This window comes from Phocoena sinus, chromosome 11 (assembly GCF_008692025.1).
Source record: "Phocoena sinus isolate mPhoSin1 chromosome 11, mPhoSin1.pri, whole genome shotgun sequence".
NCBI lineage: Eukaryota > Metazoa > Chordata > Mammalia > Artiodactyla > Phocoenidae > Phocoena > Phocoena sinus.
This window is the reverse complement of record NC_045773.1, coordinates 37376669-37395441: the sequence shown is the minus strand read 5'-3', so window position 1 is coordinate 37395441 and position 18773 is coordinate 37376669. Positions and strand designations below refer to the sequence as shown.

Here is an 18773-nt window from a genome sequence, read left to right as displayed (position 1 = left end):
CCTTGTCATCACTATCCTTCATGTCAGTTAATGCTTCTCTGCACCACACTGTCAGTTTAGAGGCTACGTGGTATTCCACTGCATAGCTTGGACCACAGTGTATTTAATCAGACTCCTAGGTTTTGTGGGGCTTTTGGTGTTTTTGTTTGTTTATTTGTTTTTTGGCTGTGCCCTGTAGCTTGAGGGATCTTAGTTCCCCAACCAGGGATCGAACTGGGGCCCATGGCAGTGAAAGCACCAAGTCTGCCAACTCCTAACCACTGGACCACCAGGGAATTCCCAGTCTCATAGTTTTAGGAACTTAGGTTCATTCCAAATTTTTGCTGTTAACATTACAAAAAACATATCCATTTTAAGTTACTTTCTTAGGTAAATCTCTCACCTGTAATTGTTGTATCAAAGAGTAAAAACATTTCTTAAGTTTTTACAGCACTATGTCTCTCTAACAACCTCTGTTGTCTGTAGACTACTCAGACCCCAGGCCACTTTCTGTGTGTGCCCCATCTAAGCACTGCCCATGCTGAGCTGTGTTAGCTGTTATCCCTGCCTCCTCTACCAGATGATGAGTTATTGGGGCCAGGACCATTTCTTGTGCTTTTATTTCTTAGAACCCATGCCTGAGACATGGTGGGTTCATGAAGATGAAAATCAAAACTAACATTCATTGAGCACTTCCCAAGAGCTAGGGCACAGTGATGCTGAAGAAGAATGTTAACCACCATTACCATTTCATAAATGCAGAAATTTAGGCATAGATAAATATTTTGTACAGAAGTAGGCAGCTGGTTATGTCACAGGACAAATGTTTGTTGAATGAATAACAAGGTGTCACTTCAGGAATATTGGTTTTATAAAATAAAAGTAACTCCGCAGACCTGAAATCATCAGTATTACCAATTACGACATGATATATCTGAAGAACTTAGCATTTGTTTAACTTAGAGACATTGATTTTGCATACATTGATCTTCAGTGTCCCATTTTGGATTTCTCAATTTTTCTTAGTAACTTCTTCCTTTATCAGCACTGCAGGGAGTGAGGAAGTAATGTCCCTGAATCCTTCCATCACCAGTTCCTTTGCCTAATACAGAAGTTCTAACACTTGAATAGGCATCAGAACAACCCGGAGGGCTTATTAAAACACAGACTGCTGCCCCCCAACCCCTGAGTTTTTAATCCAGTGGAGCCTGAGGATTTGTATTTCTAACAAGATTTCTGGTGACTTGATGCTTTTGGCCCAGGGACCCATTTTGAGAACTCCAGGGAACTGCTGCACCCACATTTGCGCTGTTGTACTCTCTGCTGCTCCAGGTCCCTTCCCCAACTTTGCCCTGTTCTGGAAAGCACAACCTGTACCTGCGTGTGTGATGAGAAATCCCAACCTGACTTTACATGACCCCAGCAGGCAAGTCCCTGCTGGTGCCTTTTCTCCAGATGGAGAAAGGCAGATGGCCTCGATCCCTAAGGACCTCTGATCTCAGACTTTGTATTTCCTCTGGAAAGTATATTCAAGCAGCTGACTGATTAGGCCAAACATAAATGTACAGCAGTCTCCACCTGGCCATACCAGACCACTATAAAAGGGCCATATTTATTCATCCATTCTCATTTTCTGCTGATAGGGTTTCAGAAACCGTAACTGCCTTTGATGAATTTCCTAATTCAATTATTAATTTAATATTTCACCATCTTAGGACTCTGGCCCTATGTGGAGTGAGAAAATGCTTTTGTTATAGCTCATTATTAAATGCAACCATGCCACTTTTTGTTTATATAAAAATCTATATAAATAATTAAACAATACCACATTTTAAAGGCTAATGAACAGTTTAAAAGATTTTTATCTCACATCACTTACAACTAATTTCTCACCTCAGAGTATATGCATTGAGGCCTGTTAGAGAAGTGGCTTAGCACTGTTGAATGCCTTGCAGATTAGTGAGGTAGGAATGAATGCAGTATTGCTCCTTATGGTTTAAGAATCCAATAACAAGTGCAGGGGGCCCCAGTGACGAGGCAGCGGCAGGGGCGGCAGCTCCAAGGGCTTTAGGTCCTGTGAGGACAAAGAATAGAGCCTTTTATCCTGAAGGGGACTCTCTGAAGGAAACACATCTCCCTCAGCCCAGACTAATGCCAGCCATTAAAGTGAGGACCAGCCTCCCAAAGCAAGCTTTCTTTGTGGCTGGCTGATAGAGGGTAAAGTTCTAACCAAATGTATTTTATACATACCAATTCCTTTGAATGAATATTTTTTAAGAAAGAAAAACACTTGACAAAGTCCTCTTTTGGATTCGAAATACTTCTCTCACCAGAGAGTCCTTGCCTTTTGCCCCTAGGGAAAAGAGTATCTGAGACGCATGTGTAAGTTCCAACTCATTTAAACCACTAGAGTGGGAGCCCTTCCTGATTGGGGAGGCAGGGTGGTTTCTCAGTGCTGTAGATGAGATCCTGCCTTCTCTAGGATTTATTTGGTGCAAGGAAAAAATCGGGAAGCAGTTCCCCACCATCCTCACCTATCACAGGGGCTGGATTTCCCATCCTTCCTCTGAGGTCACTTCGGGTTTACAAAATCTCTGCTTCCCTCTAGGTGGAGGCCGAGCTGATTGACAAGCTGGACAGTATGGTGTCAGAAGGGAAAGGCGATGAGAGCTACAGGGAGCTCTTCGGCCTGCTGTAAGCTGCTTCAGCCCCAAGTACCTCACGTTGGGGGAGGGGGTGAGGTGGGCTAATGAAGGGTAGCGGTGCAACCTGCACTGGGCAGGCTTCAGAGTGTGGGTATCAGGAGAGACCAGGGTTGTTCCTGGTGGTAGCAGTGCTCACCTTCTGTCAACAAGAAAGTGACATCATGACAGCAAGCTCTCTCAGGGATTGCCATAGTTGACTAAAGATGTAGGGACAGGTGATAACTCTGAGCTCCTGGATTTGCTGATAGCAAAAGGATCATCGTATATCTTCATACCATGTACTGTATCTAGTTGGGCAAACAGTTCATAGGGACTCAGTTAGGGCTCAAGGCTGACATTTCGGGGTGGGGGGAGGGAGGGAATTAAATCTCTGCTTTGTAAGATTGTACAATCAGCTTGAAAAACACTGCCATGAATTTTGTGACTTGAACAAATTATACCCCCTTCCAAACCAGTTTCCATTTGTGAAACAGGGTGGTTGTACTGACCGACGTCAAGGGTCCCAGGTCCACCAGTTGTGGCTTCTGTCTTGAGTTGATGGAGGCCAAGAGACCTTACAGGACTAGCCACAGGGCTAAGCCCAAAGGAAGGACTCAGGAGAGCCATGGTCCTCCCAGAGAGATAGTAAAGTTGGGTATTTTATCTTCCTAAAAAACAAAATTTAAAGACATTTACAGCTCTAGAGCCCTCTCCTATCTCACTCATTATCTCTAGCTTTGAGATTTTCTTTATTTTAGTGACATTTTTAAGATAAGCCTGTAATATATTTTCTAATGATAATACTGTACATTTGCTTAGAACTTTACAGTGTACAAAATTTCTTGACATATCTGATTTAATCCTCACAACACACCTGTGAGGTGGGCAAGGCAGATATTATCCTGAGGAGTAGGGGTGATGACACTGAGCTCAGAGAAGTGGTAGCGTGGCCTCAGTTGCATGGCCAGTAAGAAGCAGCTCTGGGGGTACAGCCCAGATATTCCAGTTTCAAGAGGGGGAAATCTTCCTGCTACACCCTGCCTACTTTGTTCCTTGATGAGTCATGCAATAAAATGTGAATTCATTTGAAATTTAAGTAATTTTAATTTGTGAAAATTAATCCATCCTTTAGTACTTCTCTTTTAGCTGAAGATGTTTCTAATTATGGAAATAAGGAAGAGAAATCTCTTCCTAAGCCACTAACTGATGATTTTACTGTGAAGGAAAAAGCACAAAAATAACTTGCTATTAATAATTACCTGACCAAATAGTGTTACATAAACACTGTTCACGTCTGAGAACTGAAAGCCACTGATAACCAAGGAGCAGCATTTCCCAATCTGTGTTTGGGGAAGATGTTTGTAGGTATGCTGGGGGGAGGTGGGAGTGGATCATGGGCTAATCAGTTTAGAAAAGACTCAGTTAAATAAAATCGAACAGGCCTCTGTATTATAGGACTTCTCAAAGCCTTTAATATTTAGAAAGATGTGAAAACTCTCTAAAAGGAAGGTGTGGTGATCAGCATCTTCCATGCTTTTTTGCTCACAGAACACCTCTCTCTGTCCTTCAGGACAGCAGAGCTCTGTAGAACAGTTTGGGAAATGTGAACACAGTGGCTTTTTCCACGCAGCTCAGAGGTGAAGGACAATGGTCCTACCTTCTCGCTCTAGTAAATGGGTCACATGGAAACCCTCACTTTCCCAGAAGCCTCGGCTCAAGTTAGATGCTGTGTGCAAGGAAGACAGCTGTCATCATTGCAGTGTTAATGGCAGTCAGGCTGTGGGTGTGAGTTCCCAGTGCTGGGTCCCTGGCTGAGGCTTCCACTCTAGGTGATTTTCATGACCTTAGGGAGCTAGGGACAGTGTACAAAAGGATCAGGAGTGAGACCTTGACCTGAGATAATCACTAGAGCAAACAGAAAGAGTCCATCCAGGTCATCATCCCCTAGGAGACAACTGTGAAAAGGCAGAGGATCTCAGAAGCCAGGCTCTTTGGAGAAGTCAGAGGCTACCTGGAGGTGACAGGAGCATGGGCTGGCAAGTGAGAAAAGCACCTGAGCATTTAGCTCTTGGCTCTGGCACATTTTACATGGGAGTATCCCATGACAGTGAAGATGAGAGTGTAACTCCTGGACTCACTGTCCTTCACGCTGGGCCCTCAAGACTGGTTGGAATCTTTCCCTTGGTTTACTTGAAAACGTTGGTTAGTATGTTTGCTGAGGATGGTTCTAAGCAGTGATAGAGGCAGCCAGCCAATTGGCAAAGCCAGGTCTATCCCTCAGTGGACTCTTACTCCGCTGCTTCTTCAGAACAGATCTCACAGTGTGTACACCTAAAGGGGCTGGGGCTTTGAAACCGCTCCCTCAGTTCGGAACTTGCACAGGAGAATGGAAGACGTGTTCATTGGTTGCTGGCCAGTTCAGTAATTGCTTTGTCTTTGCTTTCTGCTGCATGGAGTAGAACCCAGCTGTTTGGGCCCTACCCCAGGTAAGACTGCAGTGTGGTAAGTCTGCCGTCTCCAGATCCATCACAGGCCCCACGGGCTCTGGGACCTTACTCTGGTGCCCAAGGAAGGCTCATGCATTGTGCATTGTGTTTGCTTCCACCAATAGCCTGCTGGAGAAAGTTGAACAGGAAACATGGCGCGAGACCGGCATTTCCTTTGTAACCTCGGTCACCCGCCTCATGGAACGCCTTCTTGACTACAGGTATCTTCTCAGGAACCTACCTGACCTCTTCTCTGGTCAGATGCTCTCCCCAGCAGGAGGATCCCCTGCCCTTAAAATTGAGACCTCGTGGCCATGAGAGGTAGGACTGTTCTGGTGTTGTGTGCCATCACCAGTCATTAGGAATCTCCTGATGGCCAAGGAGAAAGAGGAAGAAAGCCTTCTCCCAGGGTAGGCCAGGGCTTCCTGGGCTTACCCCCGATACGTGGGCACGTGTATCCAGGAGGTATCCCAGGGACATGTAGCCTTCTGGCTTTTCATCCAGAAAAGTCAAGGCTCAGAGGAATGGGCACAGCAGAGAGGAAGAGAAAGGCTGTCTCCAGAGCAAGTTAGGTCCTTAGCGCAGACCTTCCTCAGAGCCATGTGGCAGATGGGCAGGAAAATATCACCTGGTACAGAAATGTGACCCAGGAGGACTTTCATTTGGTTTTTCCAGGGAAGGGGGACCCAACTTTTCCATGCCTCCATTCTTTGTGTAAAATCTGTTTATTTCTGTCCCTTGATCCTGGCCATGAGCAGATTAGAGGAGGCAGCCTGTGAGCTCAGAGATCTTTATGATACATTCAGTCTGGGAGTTCATGTGAAATTCATTTTTTCGTGAAAGCCTGCCTTCTTAGTCATATCATGGCTTTTGACTTAGCCTAAAAGTAACAATAATGCTACCATTGCAGCCTTAGTTATTCTGTCAGTAGAGTTCAGGTGATAGCTAAGAGTGCCTTTTGGGAACCTAGAGGAAGGTGATAAGGAATGAGGAGGAATGATAGAGGAAACCCAGACCCAAGCAATAGTTGTCTTCTCTGTGTTACATGTCATGCAGATGCCAAGGGAGAGCATCTGGGACTCCAGCTAGCTGCGTGTACAGGAAGCTTCTTGCTGGATTCACCAGTCTGGTTCTCATTCTCTTTCATCCCCTTGTGCTAGGCCTTTCTCCTCCCCAGAGGAGCTTGGCTTTGACCAGTCCCTGCCCTCCCTTGGCAAGGATTCATTCTCAGTGTTCCTGCTGTTCTGTGTCTGGAAGGCCAGCCATGACCCCTCCTAAACCCAGCCCTACTCAGCATGAATGCAGCTTAGCTCTGGCCGAAGCTACCCCTAAATCAGAAAAAAAGCTCCAAACCAACTGCTCCTAGTTAGAGGGGATTCCAAAGACTAGTGCACAGGAAGAACACTATAGTGAGAAAAGCGAATGAGATTATGTACATGGCAGCCATGTCGTGGTTGCTGTAGCCACAGGGTCCTGAAGGTGGGTCCCTAGAGTAGAGTGTCTTGGCTTCTATGAAACACTGTCCTACAAGATGAAAACTGCCCTTTAAGGAAAGCTCTGTGCCTCCCCTTTTGGAAACTTGAGGACTTAACCTTCTACTTTACTGACATACTCTTTTGTGCTGAAGGCATTGGTAGGTGTTACTTAATGCCCTGATATAGCATCTGGGCTCTACACTCTGCCACCAGAGCAAGGGGTCCAGTTGAACAGAGATCTTTGAACCCTAGGAGTGGGTCCAAAGCTTAGAGGGAGCTCACAGTACAGTCTCATCTGTGGAAGAAGTTTCTGTTGGAGAGCATCCTCATCTGGGGTTTGGACATACTAATGCCTCAGTGACACTGCAGGTCTCTGTGTTGTCCCAGAGGCACCACTTTGTGCATTCATCTGTGCTCTCCCTTCCAGGGATTGCATGAAAGGAGAGGAGACAGAGAATAAGAAGATCGGCTGCACTGTTAACCTGATGGTGAGAGAATATGGGCTCTTCCTCCTCTCTGCCTCGTAGTGTGGCTTCTGTCCTGCCCTGTGATTGGCCTGTCCTTTCTACAATACATGGCTATAAGCCTAAGGGGTTTTTTTGGTTTTTTGTTTTTTATTTGGTTGCTCTGGGTCTTAGGTGTGGCAGGCGGGCTCCTTAGTTGCAGCAGGCAGGCTCTTTAGTTGCGGCATGTGAACTCTGAGTTGCAGCATGCATGTAGGATCTAGTTCCCTGACAAGGGATCAAACCCGGGTCCCCTGCATTGGGAGCATGGAGTCTTAACCACTGTGCCACCAGGGAAGTTCCAAGCCTAAGGGTTTGAGTCAGGACATCAGCTCTGTTACTGGTAACTTGGAAACTTGCACCTCATCACTCACATTCCTACTTGGGAAAGGAATGAAATGAGCTTCTCTTTGGACAGAGCTCTAGCCTGGCCTCTTGGCAAGGTCCCGCCAACCCTGACATACTCTAATTTCCAGTCTTCCCTGGTATTCTTCCTCTGTCTCATCACTCAGGGCTCCTGCAGATCTGCCAGAGGTTTCACCCCCAGCAGGTGTACCTTCTGGCTGGTCCCTTCTCTTCCTGGTGCTGGCTACCTCCACGGCCTGTCTTCTCCCTCCTGTCCAGCACACCCAGGGTTTTGGCCAGCTGCCTGGAGTTCAGAGATGGCCTCCACAGGCAGCAGCCTCTCCCATCTTCATTTATATTTCCTTCTCTCTTACAGAACTTTTACAAATCTGAGATTAACAAAGAAGAGATGTATATCCGCTATATCCATAAGCTTTGTGACATGCATTTGCAGGCCGAAAACTACACAGGTAAGTGGGAAGGGGAAGCTACACCTCCCCATGAGGACAGACTGGACATACATGCACAGCTGGCAGAGAAAGGCTCTGAGCTGGTGCCTCCCAGATTTTAGCAGAGTGTCAGGACCCATGATGCCCATCACCTCACTCCTTTCCCTCAACTCCTTTGTAACGTGGTGGAGAAAAAGCAGGTGGAACTTCCACTTGTGCCTTGCTGCCCAAAGCTCTTCCACTCTCCTTGCCTCCTATTCACCCGCTCTGAGGCCTCAAGGGTGACCTCCAAATTCTGGTGTGCCAGGTTCAGAGCATCCTGAGCTCACGGTCCCTCTTCATGAGCAGAACTTCTCTGAGGACCTTCACAGCTGGAACTAAGCGAGGCCATAACACAGGAACATCAGCCTAACCCTGGGACTTCCAGAACTTGCTGGCAGACCTGCCTTGCAGTCTGGGCTCCTCCCCTGCAAGTACACAACAGCCCCACATTGAGCTCCCAGTGGAGAGTATGGAGAATGTTCACCTTACTTTCTGACAGACCAGACAGGGACCCTTTCATTGTATCTACAATTTAATCCATTACTATGGCCCTTTCTAAAAGAACAAATTTAAAAGCATTTCAACATACCTGTCACACTCTGTTTACTGAGCGCCACTTTGAGTCAGGAAGATATGTGTACCCATGTGTGTCCTGCCTGATTACCTTGTATCATAGTTCCCCCAAAATAGCCACTTCTTCACTGTGGTGACCAGCCATCACATCTTAGCCCTTGAGCCATAGGACTTGAATTTGTATCATAGGCCAGGAAATTCAAGCTATTCTTGTCCACAGCATTACGAGAATTAGATGAATTTGTAGAAACACAGAATCCTCCTTCCTTATTTTATGTTAGATGTTAAAGAGTGTTTTGCATAGATTCCACCTTTCCTGACACAGCTTGGCAAGAATTAAATCTGAAATGACTGGGATGAACCTGCCATTCTCTGCGTCCACTTCCACCCATGATCCCAGCAGCCCTTTGAGAGGGCAGTGAAGTGATAGACTGAAAAGTTCCATGTATCAATAGAGACATTTACTAAACTCCTGGAGGACTGGGCCATCACTGAAAGGCTATGTCAGGAATTTAGACAGAGAGAGGTTGCTGAGCCTTGCCTCTGGTGGCCTCAGGAGTAACATCTGAAAAGAATATTGGCAGGGAAGAAAAGGATTTCACATGGTTTTCTGAGTTCTAGAGGGAGGCCTTGAGGGCCTCATGGGCTTGTTCCCAGTGAGAAGGGGCTTCACAGCTCCAGTGAGGAGGCACGTATATCCCTGGGCAGGAGGGTCCAGTAGCCAGAGCATAGGCAGAGTGCAAACGTGAGCAGGAGCCTGGAAAGTGGCTGCAGGCAATATACCTGGCTAAAACTGGAAGTGGGTCACTAGATAATTTGAAAAGAGATTCTTCATAGTCATGGGGAGCAGATTTGAATAGGGCCTTGAAGGCCAGGCAGAAGCTAGAACTAATTAACTTGCTAGTAGGAGATGCCCACTAAAACTGAGCAAATAGAACAGGAAAGAGCAGACTGTATCATGGGACTATAAGCCGCTGCTGTAACTCAGTCTTACTGAGTCTTTGGGATTTAGGAAGCTACAGCATTTAGCTGCGGTTGTTTTGTAAACCCTCTCCAACTGTTCCACATGTATGGGAGGTGTCACAGGGCCCCGCCCTGCGCCCAGCATCCATTTTAGCTTCCTCCAGGAATGGAGCCCATCACACAGTTATCACCGTACACACTCCTTCTCTCTGGTCCTTTTAGAAACGGTCAAGATAAGGAGAAAGGGTCATTCCCAGGGCCATGCTGAGCTCAGAAAATGGAGCTGGAGGCATTGAGGCTGGCTTCGGGAGGGCTGAGAAAAGCCTTAGTCAGTGCTTACCCCTCAGAGCCAGTTCTGAAAAGGTTGGAAAAGAAGCTCTAGTCAGTTGAGCCAAAAGGAACCCAAGAACTCTCTCTGACATGTCAGTGTGTCCCAGAGCAAAGCAACCTGTACACAGACCCCTAGGTACCTGAGCCATACTTTATCTAGCACCCAGAGCAGGTGACCAGGCTAAGGGAGGAAGGTGTCTACTAGGATCTTTGGTTCCTTCATGCTGTGTTCATGGGCTATTCACTGGCTGGACAGCCCCTCTATCTCAGCTTTGGTATCCAGCATCCCTGATCTGGGCTGCACATGCCTTGCGCTGGCATGCTGCTTAGCCTGGTCCCTTGGCACCTGGCTGCCCCTGGACCTCCATAGCCCCTGTCCCCACAGAAGCTGCGTTCACTCTGCTCCTCTACTGTGAGCTGCTACAGTGGGAGGAAAGGCCACTGCGGGAATTCCTCCATTACCCATCCCAGACAGAGTGGCAGCGCAAAGAGGGACTGTGCCGCAAGATCATCCACTACTTCAACAAAGGCAAGGTGGGTGTTATTAGGCAAGGCTTTGAGCGTCTCAGCTTCTACTGTACTACGTGGCATCTTAACGCTACAGGGATGGCAGCAGCTGCAGAGGGTACTGTGTGGGGTGGTGAGGGGGTGGAGGCCCATATGTGTGCGTTAGATTTGGAGGCAGCATGACTTTCTCTGGGGAAAAAAAAATAACAGCTTAATTCTGTGGCTTGGAAGCCAATTCCAGATTGGGGATGTAAGAGACAACCCCACATACCAGCTTTGCACATCTGTAAATACTAATGCTCCAACAGCAGGGGCTTTGGGCCCCCTGCTTATATATATTAGATTTACTTAAATTATTGTAGCTTTCTGCTCTGCTATAGAAAATATGAGCTGTAAAAATTAATGGATTCTAACCACAGCCAACGGAGGCCTGTACTGCCTCTTACGGGTACATGTTCTTGTCTTGGATTTCCCTTCCTTACAGCATAGTCTGGGCTCCTCTCATTGGGGTTATTCTCTATTAAACTTGATTCTGTGGAATTAGCAGGCATTGTCAGCATTGGTTCAGACTTCCTTGGGACTTCCCAGCCATTCTGCTCCAATCTCTGGGAGAGGTCCTTGTGGGGCCCTCTGACCCACCTATGGCCCATACACTGGAAAGGCTGCGCTTGTGTAACTTGTTGAAGCTGTTCTCTCATTACTCAGCTTGGAGCATGTTAAAAAGCTGAAACAGGATTGTTCAGGGAACTATAGTGGCTGAACTCCAGACTTGAATGGAAATTGGTTTTTTAAAATAAGCTTTTTTATCATAAAAAAAGAAAGATTTAAACATTAATAACTTCTGCCCATAAATCAGAAAACATTCATCAGTTTTACACAACATGAGAGACTTTTGTTTGTCAAAAACATTCACCCATGTAGGGAATACACTGGTAAGCAGGAACCTTTCCAAAACCTCAGGAGCTCTCATTTCACCTGGCCCAGAAAGGAGACCCATGCTTAGCTGTCAGCCAGCCACACATGACTGAGCCACAGTGCCAGCCCAAAGGCTCCTCTCCTTGCTGGTCCAGAGATGGACGGAGGGCCCCATGCCAGTACACTTTTAGGTCTGTCTTCCTGGCACCCAGCCCACCTGGAGCTGCCACGTACCCATATGCCCAGCGAGCCCTCCCAGCTCTGAGGGAATGGCATAAGCATGGTGTGAGTGTGCATGAGTGTTGTTAGTATATTAGCTTATTTTTCTTCCCATGGGCATAGAGTACAGAGTAGAGTTATGCTTATCTGATTGAGGCCAGCAGTGGGACACGTGAGCATTAATGGTCCCCTTTTCACCCCACACTACAGTAGTGTTAAGAAAGCAGGTTTAAAGGTTAGTATGAACAAGGGAAGGTAATGCAAAACCTGCCTGAGTATTGTGGATAAGCAGGAAGGGGAGAAGGACTGGGAGGCTCTGTAGGCTACCTTGTCAGGGATCTTCCCCTCCTTCTAGCAGCCCTGACTTTGGTGTGAATTGCTGGGGGAGCAGCTTCTGTGCTGAGAACAGACCACTCAGTGAGCCCTTTCATGAGTTCATCCTCAAAGGGGTATTTATCACAACCATTCTCTTGGGCTCATACAGAAGGTCCAACTTTTCTGTTTCTGTACCTTCATACCTGACAGAACCAGTAGATAGGGCTAACCAGTTCTCTTAAAAGCATTCAGGGTTTTTTTGCTAATGGCTCCAGAAAAGCAAAACCTGTCTGATGCAAGAAAAGTGCTCCTGGGCTTCCCTGGTAGCGCAGTGGTTAAGAATCTGCCTGCCAATGCAGGAGACACGGGTTTGAGCCCTGGTCCGGGTAGATCCCACATGCCACGGAGCAACTAAGCCCATGCACCACAACTACTGAAGCCCACGTGCCCTAGAGCCCATGCTCTGCAACAAGAGAAGCCACCGCTATGAGAAGCCCGCGCACCACAACGAAGAGTAGCCCCCGCTCTCCACAACTAGAGAAAAGCTGGTGCGCAACAATGAAGACCCAGCGCAGCCAAAGATAAAATAAATAAATAAATTTTAAAAAATAGAAGGAAGGGGAGGCGTGAAGATGGGAGCTGGTCCTTCATTTCAGGGAAGAGGGAGCAGACAGTAAGGGAAGCTGGGAGGAGGCCTCTGACCCCTAAAGCATACAGGCCATCAGGACCGAACCAACCCTCCATGTGGGGGTGGGCTTGGACTCTACTGCTGAGGGCTGCTATTGTTCACACTCCTTTGAAGGAATGAGTCTGTTGCTTCTAAAATGTTGTGTGTAGACAGAAGTACAAAGACTGACAGCCTGGAGTCCCAGGCTTTTGCCTTCCTTTCCAGTTTGAGTAAAGTGAGCCAAGTCAGTGCAACTTTTGTGCCATCCCTGTCAGTGGGGGCAACAAGGATGTATAAACACACATCTGCCCAAGCTGGTAGAAGTGATTGGATTTCAGACACTGGTTAGTAGTTGTGTAGTTGGCTTTGCCTCCTGCCAGAAGGAAGGAAGGAAACCAAGAGAGAAGATGTAGATGGGATGCATTGTATCTGCAGGGCGTTCCCTCCCTGTGTTCCGAGGTAGCTCTCAAAACCCCCAGCATTCCAGCACAACCCTCAAGGCTGACAGAGTGTCCTGGCTCACCCTTGGGGGTTGGAGGGGCAGGCTTGGAGCAGCAGGGCTACAAATTAGGGCAGAGATGCCAGCGAGGCAGATAAGCATTGATCCTAATAGAGTAGAACTGCTTTACTGGGAGCTACCGTCAGCAGACAAAGTGCCTTTAGCCTCACATGGGTTCCTCATCACCTAAATGAGCAGTTCCCCATGGGGCGCTCCTTACAGGCTGGCTAGCAGTCTGCACACAGCTCAGCTGCTTCGCCAGCCCCCTTGGATCTTCCTGCCAGGCAGACCCTCCTGTGGGCCCTTCACTGAAACCTGCCCAAGCAGCACTTGGAGCCAGAGAGAGGACAGACATGTGCCCCCTTAAAAGCTGTGATGTGGGGGTACAAGAGGCTTTCTAGCTCACTGAGGCAGAGGCATTGTATCGGAGCAGGGAGTCAGGGTCTATTTAAAATTCTCTTTGGTTTGTTTCAACATTTTTAATTGGTCCTGCAGTTCAATCCATATGGCGTTAATTTCTTCAAAGGATAAGAAACACAGTCCTGGGCTTCCCTGGTGGTGCAGTGGTTGAGAATCCGCCTGCCAATGCAGAGGACACGGGTTCGAGCCCTGGTCCAGGAAGATCCCACGTGGCGCAGAGCAGCTAAGCCCGTGTGTCACAACTGCTGAGCCTGCGCTCTGCAGCCTGCGAGTCACAACTGCTGAGGCCCACGCGCCTAGAGCCCGTGCTCCGCAACAAGAGAAGCCACTGCAATGAGAAGCCTGCGTACCACAGCGAAGAGTAGCCCCCGCTCACAGCAACTAGAGAAAAAGCCCGTGCACAGCAACGAAGACGCAACGCAGCCAAAAATAATTAATTAATTAATTAATTAATTTTTAAAAAGAAACACAGTCATGAATAAAACATGGAGAGTATTGTCCTTCTCCCTGATGCTATTTCAAATCTGTTTTTTAATATAGTCCTTATTAAACATTCATACTGAAATATTGATGGGTACAATTATAGTATGATATCTGATATTTGCTTCCAAAACTATGGGGAGGAGTAAGTGGATGAGATATTTAATGATACAAGACTGGCCATGAGTTGGTCATTGTTGAGGTTGGGTGATGAGTACCTAGGGGTTCATACTTCCGTGTTTCTATATGTTTAAAATTTTCCTATAATAAAAATTTTAATTAGTACTTAGAAGTTGGGGAGAAGAGCCTGGCTAAAATGTCAAGTAAACCTTTGATTTCCAATCTCGCCAAGAGAGAAAGCACTGTATTAAAAAGAGGAGGAAATGGACAATATTGCCCCTTAGTGAAGGCCACTGTTAGATGAGCCGGCCACCATAATAGGAGCCACACCACGGAAACAGCCCGAGACGTGAGTAGGCAAGGATTATCTGAAGCCTGCTCTAAGATTTGAACATTTCTGTAAAGGAAATTATCAGACCTACTACCAAGCCCTTGGATAGCTACTTCCTACTTAGCTTCCAGACTTGTTTCTAAGCTTAAATGATCTTAGTTTAAAAGTCATTGTTTCCTTCATTAACTCATTAAATAAATCTTTATTGAGTACCTGCTCATGGCTGGCACTGTTCTAGGGTCTGAGGATAAAGGATATAAACAGGATTCCTGCCCTCATGCAGCTTATCATCTAATTGAGACTAATACAACATAAAAGTAAATACTTTTTAGCCCAGAAATAAACCCACACACCTATGGTCAATTAATCTTCAGGCAAGAATATACAGTGGAGAAAAGACAGTCTCTTTCGCAATTGGTGCTGGGAAAGCTCGACAGCCGCATGTAAATCAGTGAAGTTAGAAAACTCCCTCACACCATACACAAAAGTAAACTCAAAATGGCTTAAAGGTTTAAATTTAAGACATGACAACTTAAAGCTCCTAGAAGAGAATATAGGCAAAACAATCTCTGACATAAATTGCAGCAATATTTTCTTAGATCAGTCTCCCAAGGCAAAAGAAATAAAAGCAAAAATAAACGGGACCTAATCGAACATACAAGCTTTTGCACAGCAAAGGAAACCATAAACAAAATGAAAAGACAGCCTACGGACTGGGAGAAAGTATTTCAAATGATGCAACCGACAAGGGCTTAATTTCCAAAATATACAAACAGCTCATATAGCTCAATATCAGAAACAAACAAACAACTCAATCAAAAAATGGGCAGAGGGACTTCCCTGATGGTCCGGTGGGTAAGACTCCGTGCTCCTAATGCAGGGGGCCCGGGTTCGATCCCTGGTCGGGGAAATAGATCCCACATGCATGCCGCAACTAAAGATCCCATGTGCTGCCAATGAGACCTGGCACAGCCAAAATTAATTAATTAATTAATTGTTAAAGAAAAGAAAAAACATTAAAACAAAACCAAAAAACGTGGTTGCACCATTTAAAAAAAAAAGGGCGGAAAACCAAAGTAGACATTTCTCCAAAAGAGACATAAAGATGGCCAACAGGCACATGAAAAGATGCTCAGCATCACTAATTACTAAAGAAATGCAAATCAAAACTACAGTGAGACATCACCTCAAACTAGTCAGAATGGCCAGCATCAAAAAGTCTACAAATAATAAATGCTGGACAGGGTGTGGAGAAAGGGAACCTCCTACACTGTTGGGGGCAATGTAAATTGGTGCAGCCACTATGGAGAGCAGTATGGAGGTTCCTTAAAAAACTAAAAATAGAGTTAGTTTTAGTTACATGTTTCAGCAATCCCACTCCTGGGCATATATCCAGAAAAGACAAAAATTCTAATTCAAAAAGATACATGCACCTAATGTTCATGCCAGCACTATTTACAACAGCCAAGGCATGGAAGCAACCTGTGTTCGTCAACATATGAATGGATAAAGAAGATGGCGAAGGGTGTATGTGTGTATATATATAATGTAATATTACTCAGTCATTAAAAAGAATGAAATACTGCCATTTGCAGCAACATGGATGGACCTAGAGATTATCATACTAAGTGAAGTAAGTCAGACAGAGAAGACAAATATTATATATCCATGTGGAATCTAAAAAAATTATACAAATGAACTTATTTACCAAACAGAAACAGACTCACAGACAGAGAAAACAAACTTATTGCTACCAAAGGGGAAAGGGTGGAGGAGGGATAAAGTAGGAGTTTGGGATTAACAGATACACACTACTATATATAAAATAGATAAACAACAAGGATGTACTGTATAGCACAGGGAACTACATTCAATATCTTGTAATATTGGAATCTGAAAAGAATATATGTATGTGTGTGTGTGTGTGTGTATATATATATATATATATATAACTGGATCACTTTTGTGTACCTGAAACTAACACAATATTGTAATTCAACCGCACTTCAATTTGAAAAAGTAAATACTTTTTTTATACAAGATAACTTCAGAGTAATGAAAGAGAATGGTTGGGGTAGTGCCTGTCCTTGACAAGGTAGTTAGGGAAAGGCCTCTTGGAAGTGGAAACATTTGAGTAGAAACCTGAAAACTATGCCTCAAGCCAGAAAACCAGTGCTATGTGTTCTCCACAAATTGGTTTTGAGCATATGTTCTTTGTGACATACGATTTGCAGGAGGCCTTTGGTTGTGCCCTCTGATATGTTTGATGTGGGCTTGGGCCATTCCAAGGCTGCCTGAGGTGCTGAAGCCTTTTTCCTATTTCTGATGCAGAGTTGGGAGTTTGGGATCCCACTGTGCAGGGAGCTGGCGTGTCAGTATGAGAGCCTCTACGATTATCAGAGCCTCAGCTGGATTCGGGTGAGCTTTGCCCTTCCCCCACCCCAACCCTGAGTGGAGGTGCTAGCACTTTTCTAAGGGAGCGTTTACTGTGGACCCAGCCCTTGGTTTAGTGCTGTGGACAGTACAGGAGAAGCAAAAGCCAAGGTTCCTGCTCTCAAGATGCTTGCATTATGGCTGGGGAACCAAAACAAACACATGACAAATGATTGTATGATCCAGACCCCGAGGGCCACTGGTGCTCAAGGAAGGGAGAAGCAGCATACACAGGTTAGGATGGGGGTTTCAAGGAGGAGGTGGCAGCTCGACTTCATGAGGAAGCTTTTCCTGAAATGATTTTGTTCAGGTATGCTTCATCTGAAAACATTATAAGCTCTTTCACTGCCTTGGCTTATGGTCAATACTGAGCACCCAAGTAAAGGAAGTTCTTCTTCCCTTCTTTGATGAAAAATATTCAAAATTAAGTGAAATGGACTTTGAAGGTCTCCCAAATTTTTCCTAGTTGCCGGTGCTGGGTATTAAATCGTAACAGTCATTGGCAAAGAGAAGTCAGGAATCTCAGTTCATCCTCCTCCTGCACCCTTTTCAGCATGGCTAGCTCTTCTGTGTTCCCTGATCCTGATCAGGATTTGGGCCTATATAATAGATGTGGTTCTCTAGCAGTAGCTTTTTGACTGGTCTTTGAAGGCCGCTGCCCGCTGGCAGGCTGGCTTGATTGAGTGCATTAGGGCTGTCTTCCCAGTCAGATTTCAGTGAGTTTTTCTGAACCTGAAGCCAGGCCATCCAAGACTAAAAAACTTATCGACCTTGGTAATACCAGACCTCTGGATATTAGTTCAACTTTTAAAGTTTAAAATCTCATAAATTGGGACCAGTACGAGTGATGCTGGTAACTAAGCCTTCCTCATTCTGTTAGCATCGAGTCAGATGACAAATGAACAAGAGCAATGCAGATGGACTGATGGAAAATGGTGCCACCTATAAGCAACACTAGCTTATACTCAATTGGTATAGTGAGTATCAGTCAAAACCAGGAATTCCTGAGCAAAAAAAGGAAGTCCATGTTAAATGTGTATCCCTGAAAGTACAGGAAGCCTGAGCCTCTGTGGGGCTGAGTCTACTCATTGGGAAGGATACTCCAAGCAGCCTCTCAGGGCTGCTTCACCGTCAGATGACAATGGAGAGCGAAGACTTCCTCTCCATCAGGCAGTTCCACAGGGAGAGGTTGATCAGGGCTAGGGGCTCACTTTTTATCTAGACTGAGTCACCATGTTCTCTTTCCAAAAGACAGTGTCTACTTAGGCCTGGGAGAACTTGCTTTGGACACCACTAGCAGTCAAGCCAACTGCCTTTCTCGTTCACAGAAAATGGAGGCCAGCTACTATGACAACATCACGGAGCAGCAACGCCTGGAGCCTGAGTTCTTTCGGGTCGGCTTCTATGGCAGGAAGTTTCCTTTTTTCCTTCGGGTGAGTCCATTCAGGTAGTCACAAGAACTTCTATCATATTTTACACGTAAGTTATTTATAACCTGTTTTTTTTTTAACCTTTTTCCTATTCTATTGAATACTTCTTTTTGAAGGAATGACCAGCCAACAAAAAGCATTTGGCTTAATTTGACTGGACTGGCTACCAACTTTAGACTGTTTCTCTCTGCAGTACTGTTTTGTAGCTACCTGGAATGTATGAGGGTGGTTTTCTTACCAAATCAACCAAGTTCCTGCAGGAAATGACCAGGGTATGAGAATGTCCCATAGGTATGTTTAGAAACCTTCCAACTTCTGTTTCCAGTGCCTGGAATTCTCCAGTGTGACTGTTCTCAGCCAGACAGGACCTCAGTACAGCCCTGACCTCAACAGTTGGCAGTACACCAGGGTGGAGAATTATTGATTTGAGAGATTTCAGAGGATAGTCCCCTTGCTCCTGGAGTTTGTGGGAGCTGCCAAACATGGGATTTGGCTGTGGAAAGCTTTTCCTAGGCAGCCAGTTCTCTGGCCCATGATGATTACAGCCATTTTCCTCCACCATTGCTGGAAAGGCTGAGCTGGTATATAAACAGAGTGGAAGGAATGAC

At 45.8% G+C, this 18773-nt stretch overlaps 1 protein-coding gene across 8 annotated transcripts in view; it reads left to right on the top strand.

Annotated features, from left to right (window-relative positions):
* The window catches only part of DOCK3 (dedicator of cytokinesis 3), a 421452-nt gene that overhangs the window by 377143 nt on the left and 25536 nt on the right, over window positions 1-18773 (top strand). For 7 of the 8 annotated variants that reach the window (XM_032648825.1, XM_032648824.1, XM_032648823.1 and 4 more), the window contains 8 exons: window positions 2588-2673; window positions 5123-5149; window positions 5275-5370; window positions 7052-7112; window positions 7849-7942; window positions 10215-10363; window positions 16634-16720; window positions 18064-18168. In XM_032648825.1, the coding sequence (XP_032504716.1) occupies window positions 2588-2673; window positions 5123-5149; window positions 5275-5370; window positions 7052-7112; window positions 7849-7942; window positions 10215-10363; window positions 16634-16720; window positions 18064-18168 (705 nt within the window). The remainder of the gene's footprint in view (window positions 1-2587; window positions 2674-5122; window positions 5150-5274; window positions 5371-7051; window positions 7113-7848; window positions 7943-10214; window positions 10364-16633; window positions 16721-18063; window positions 18169-18773) is intronic. The other variant, XM_032648821.1, reaches the window with a different exon arrangement.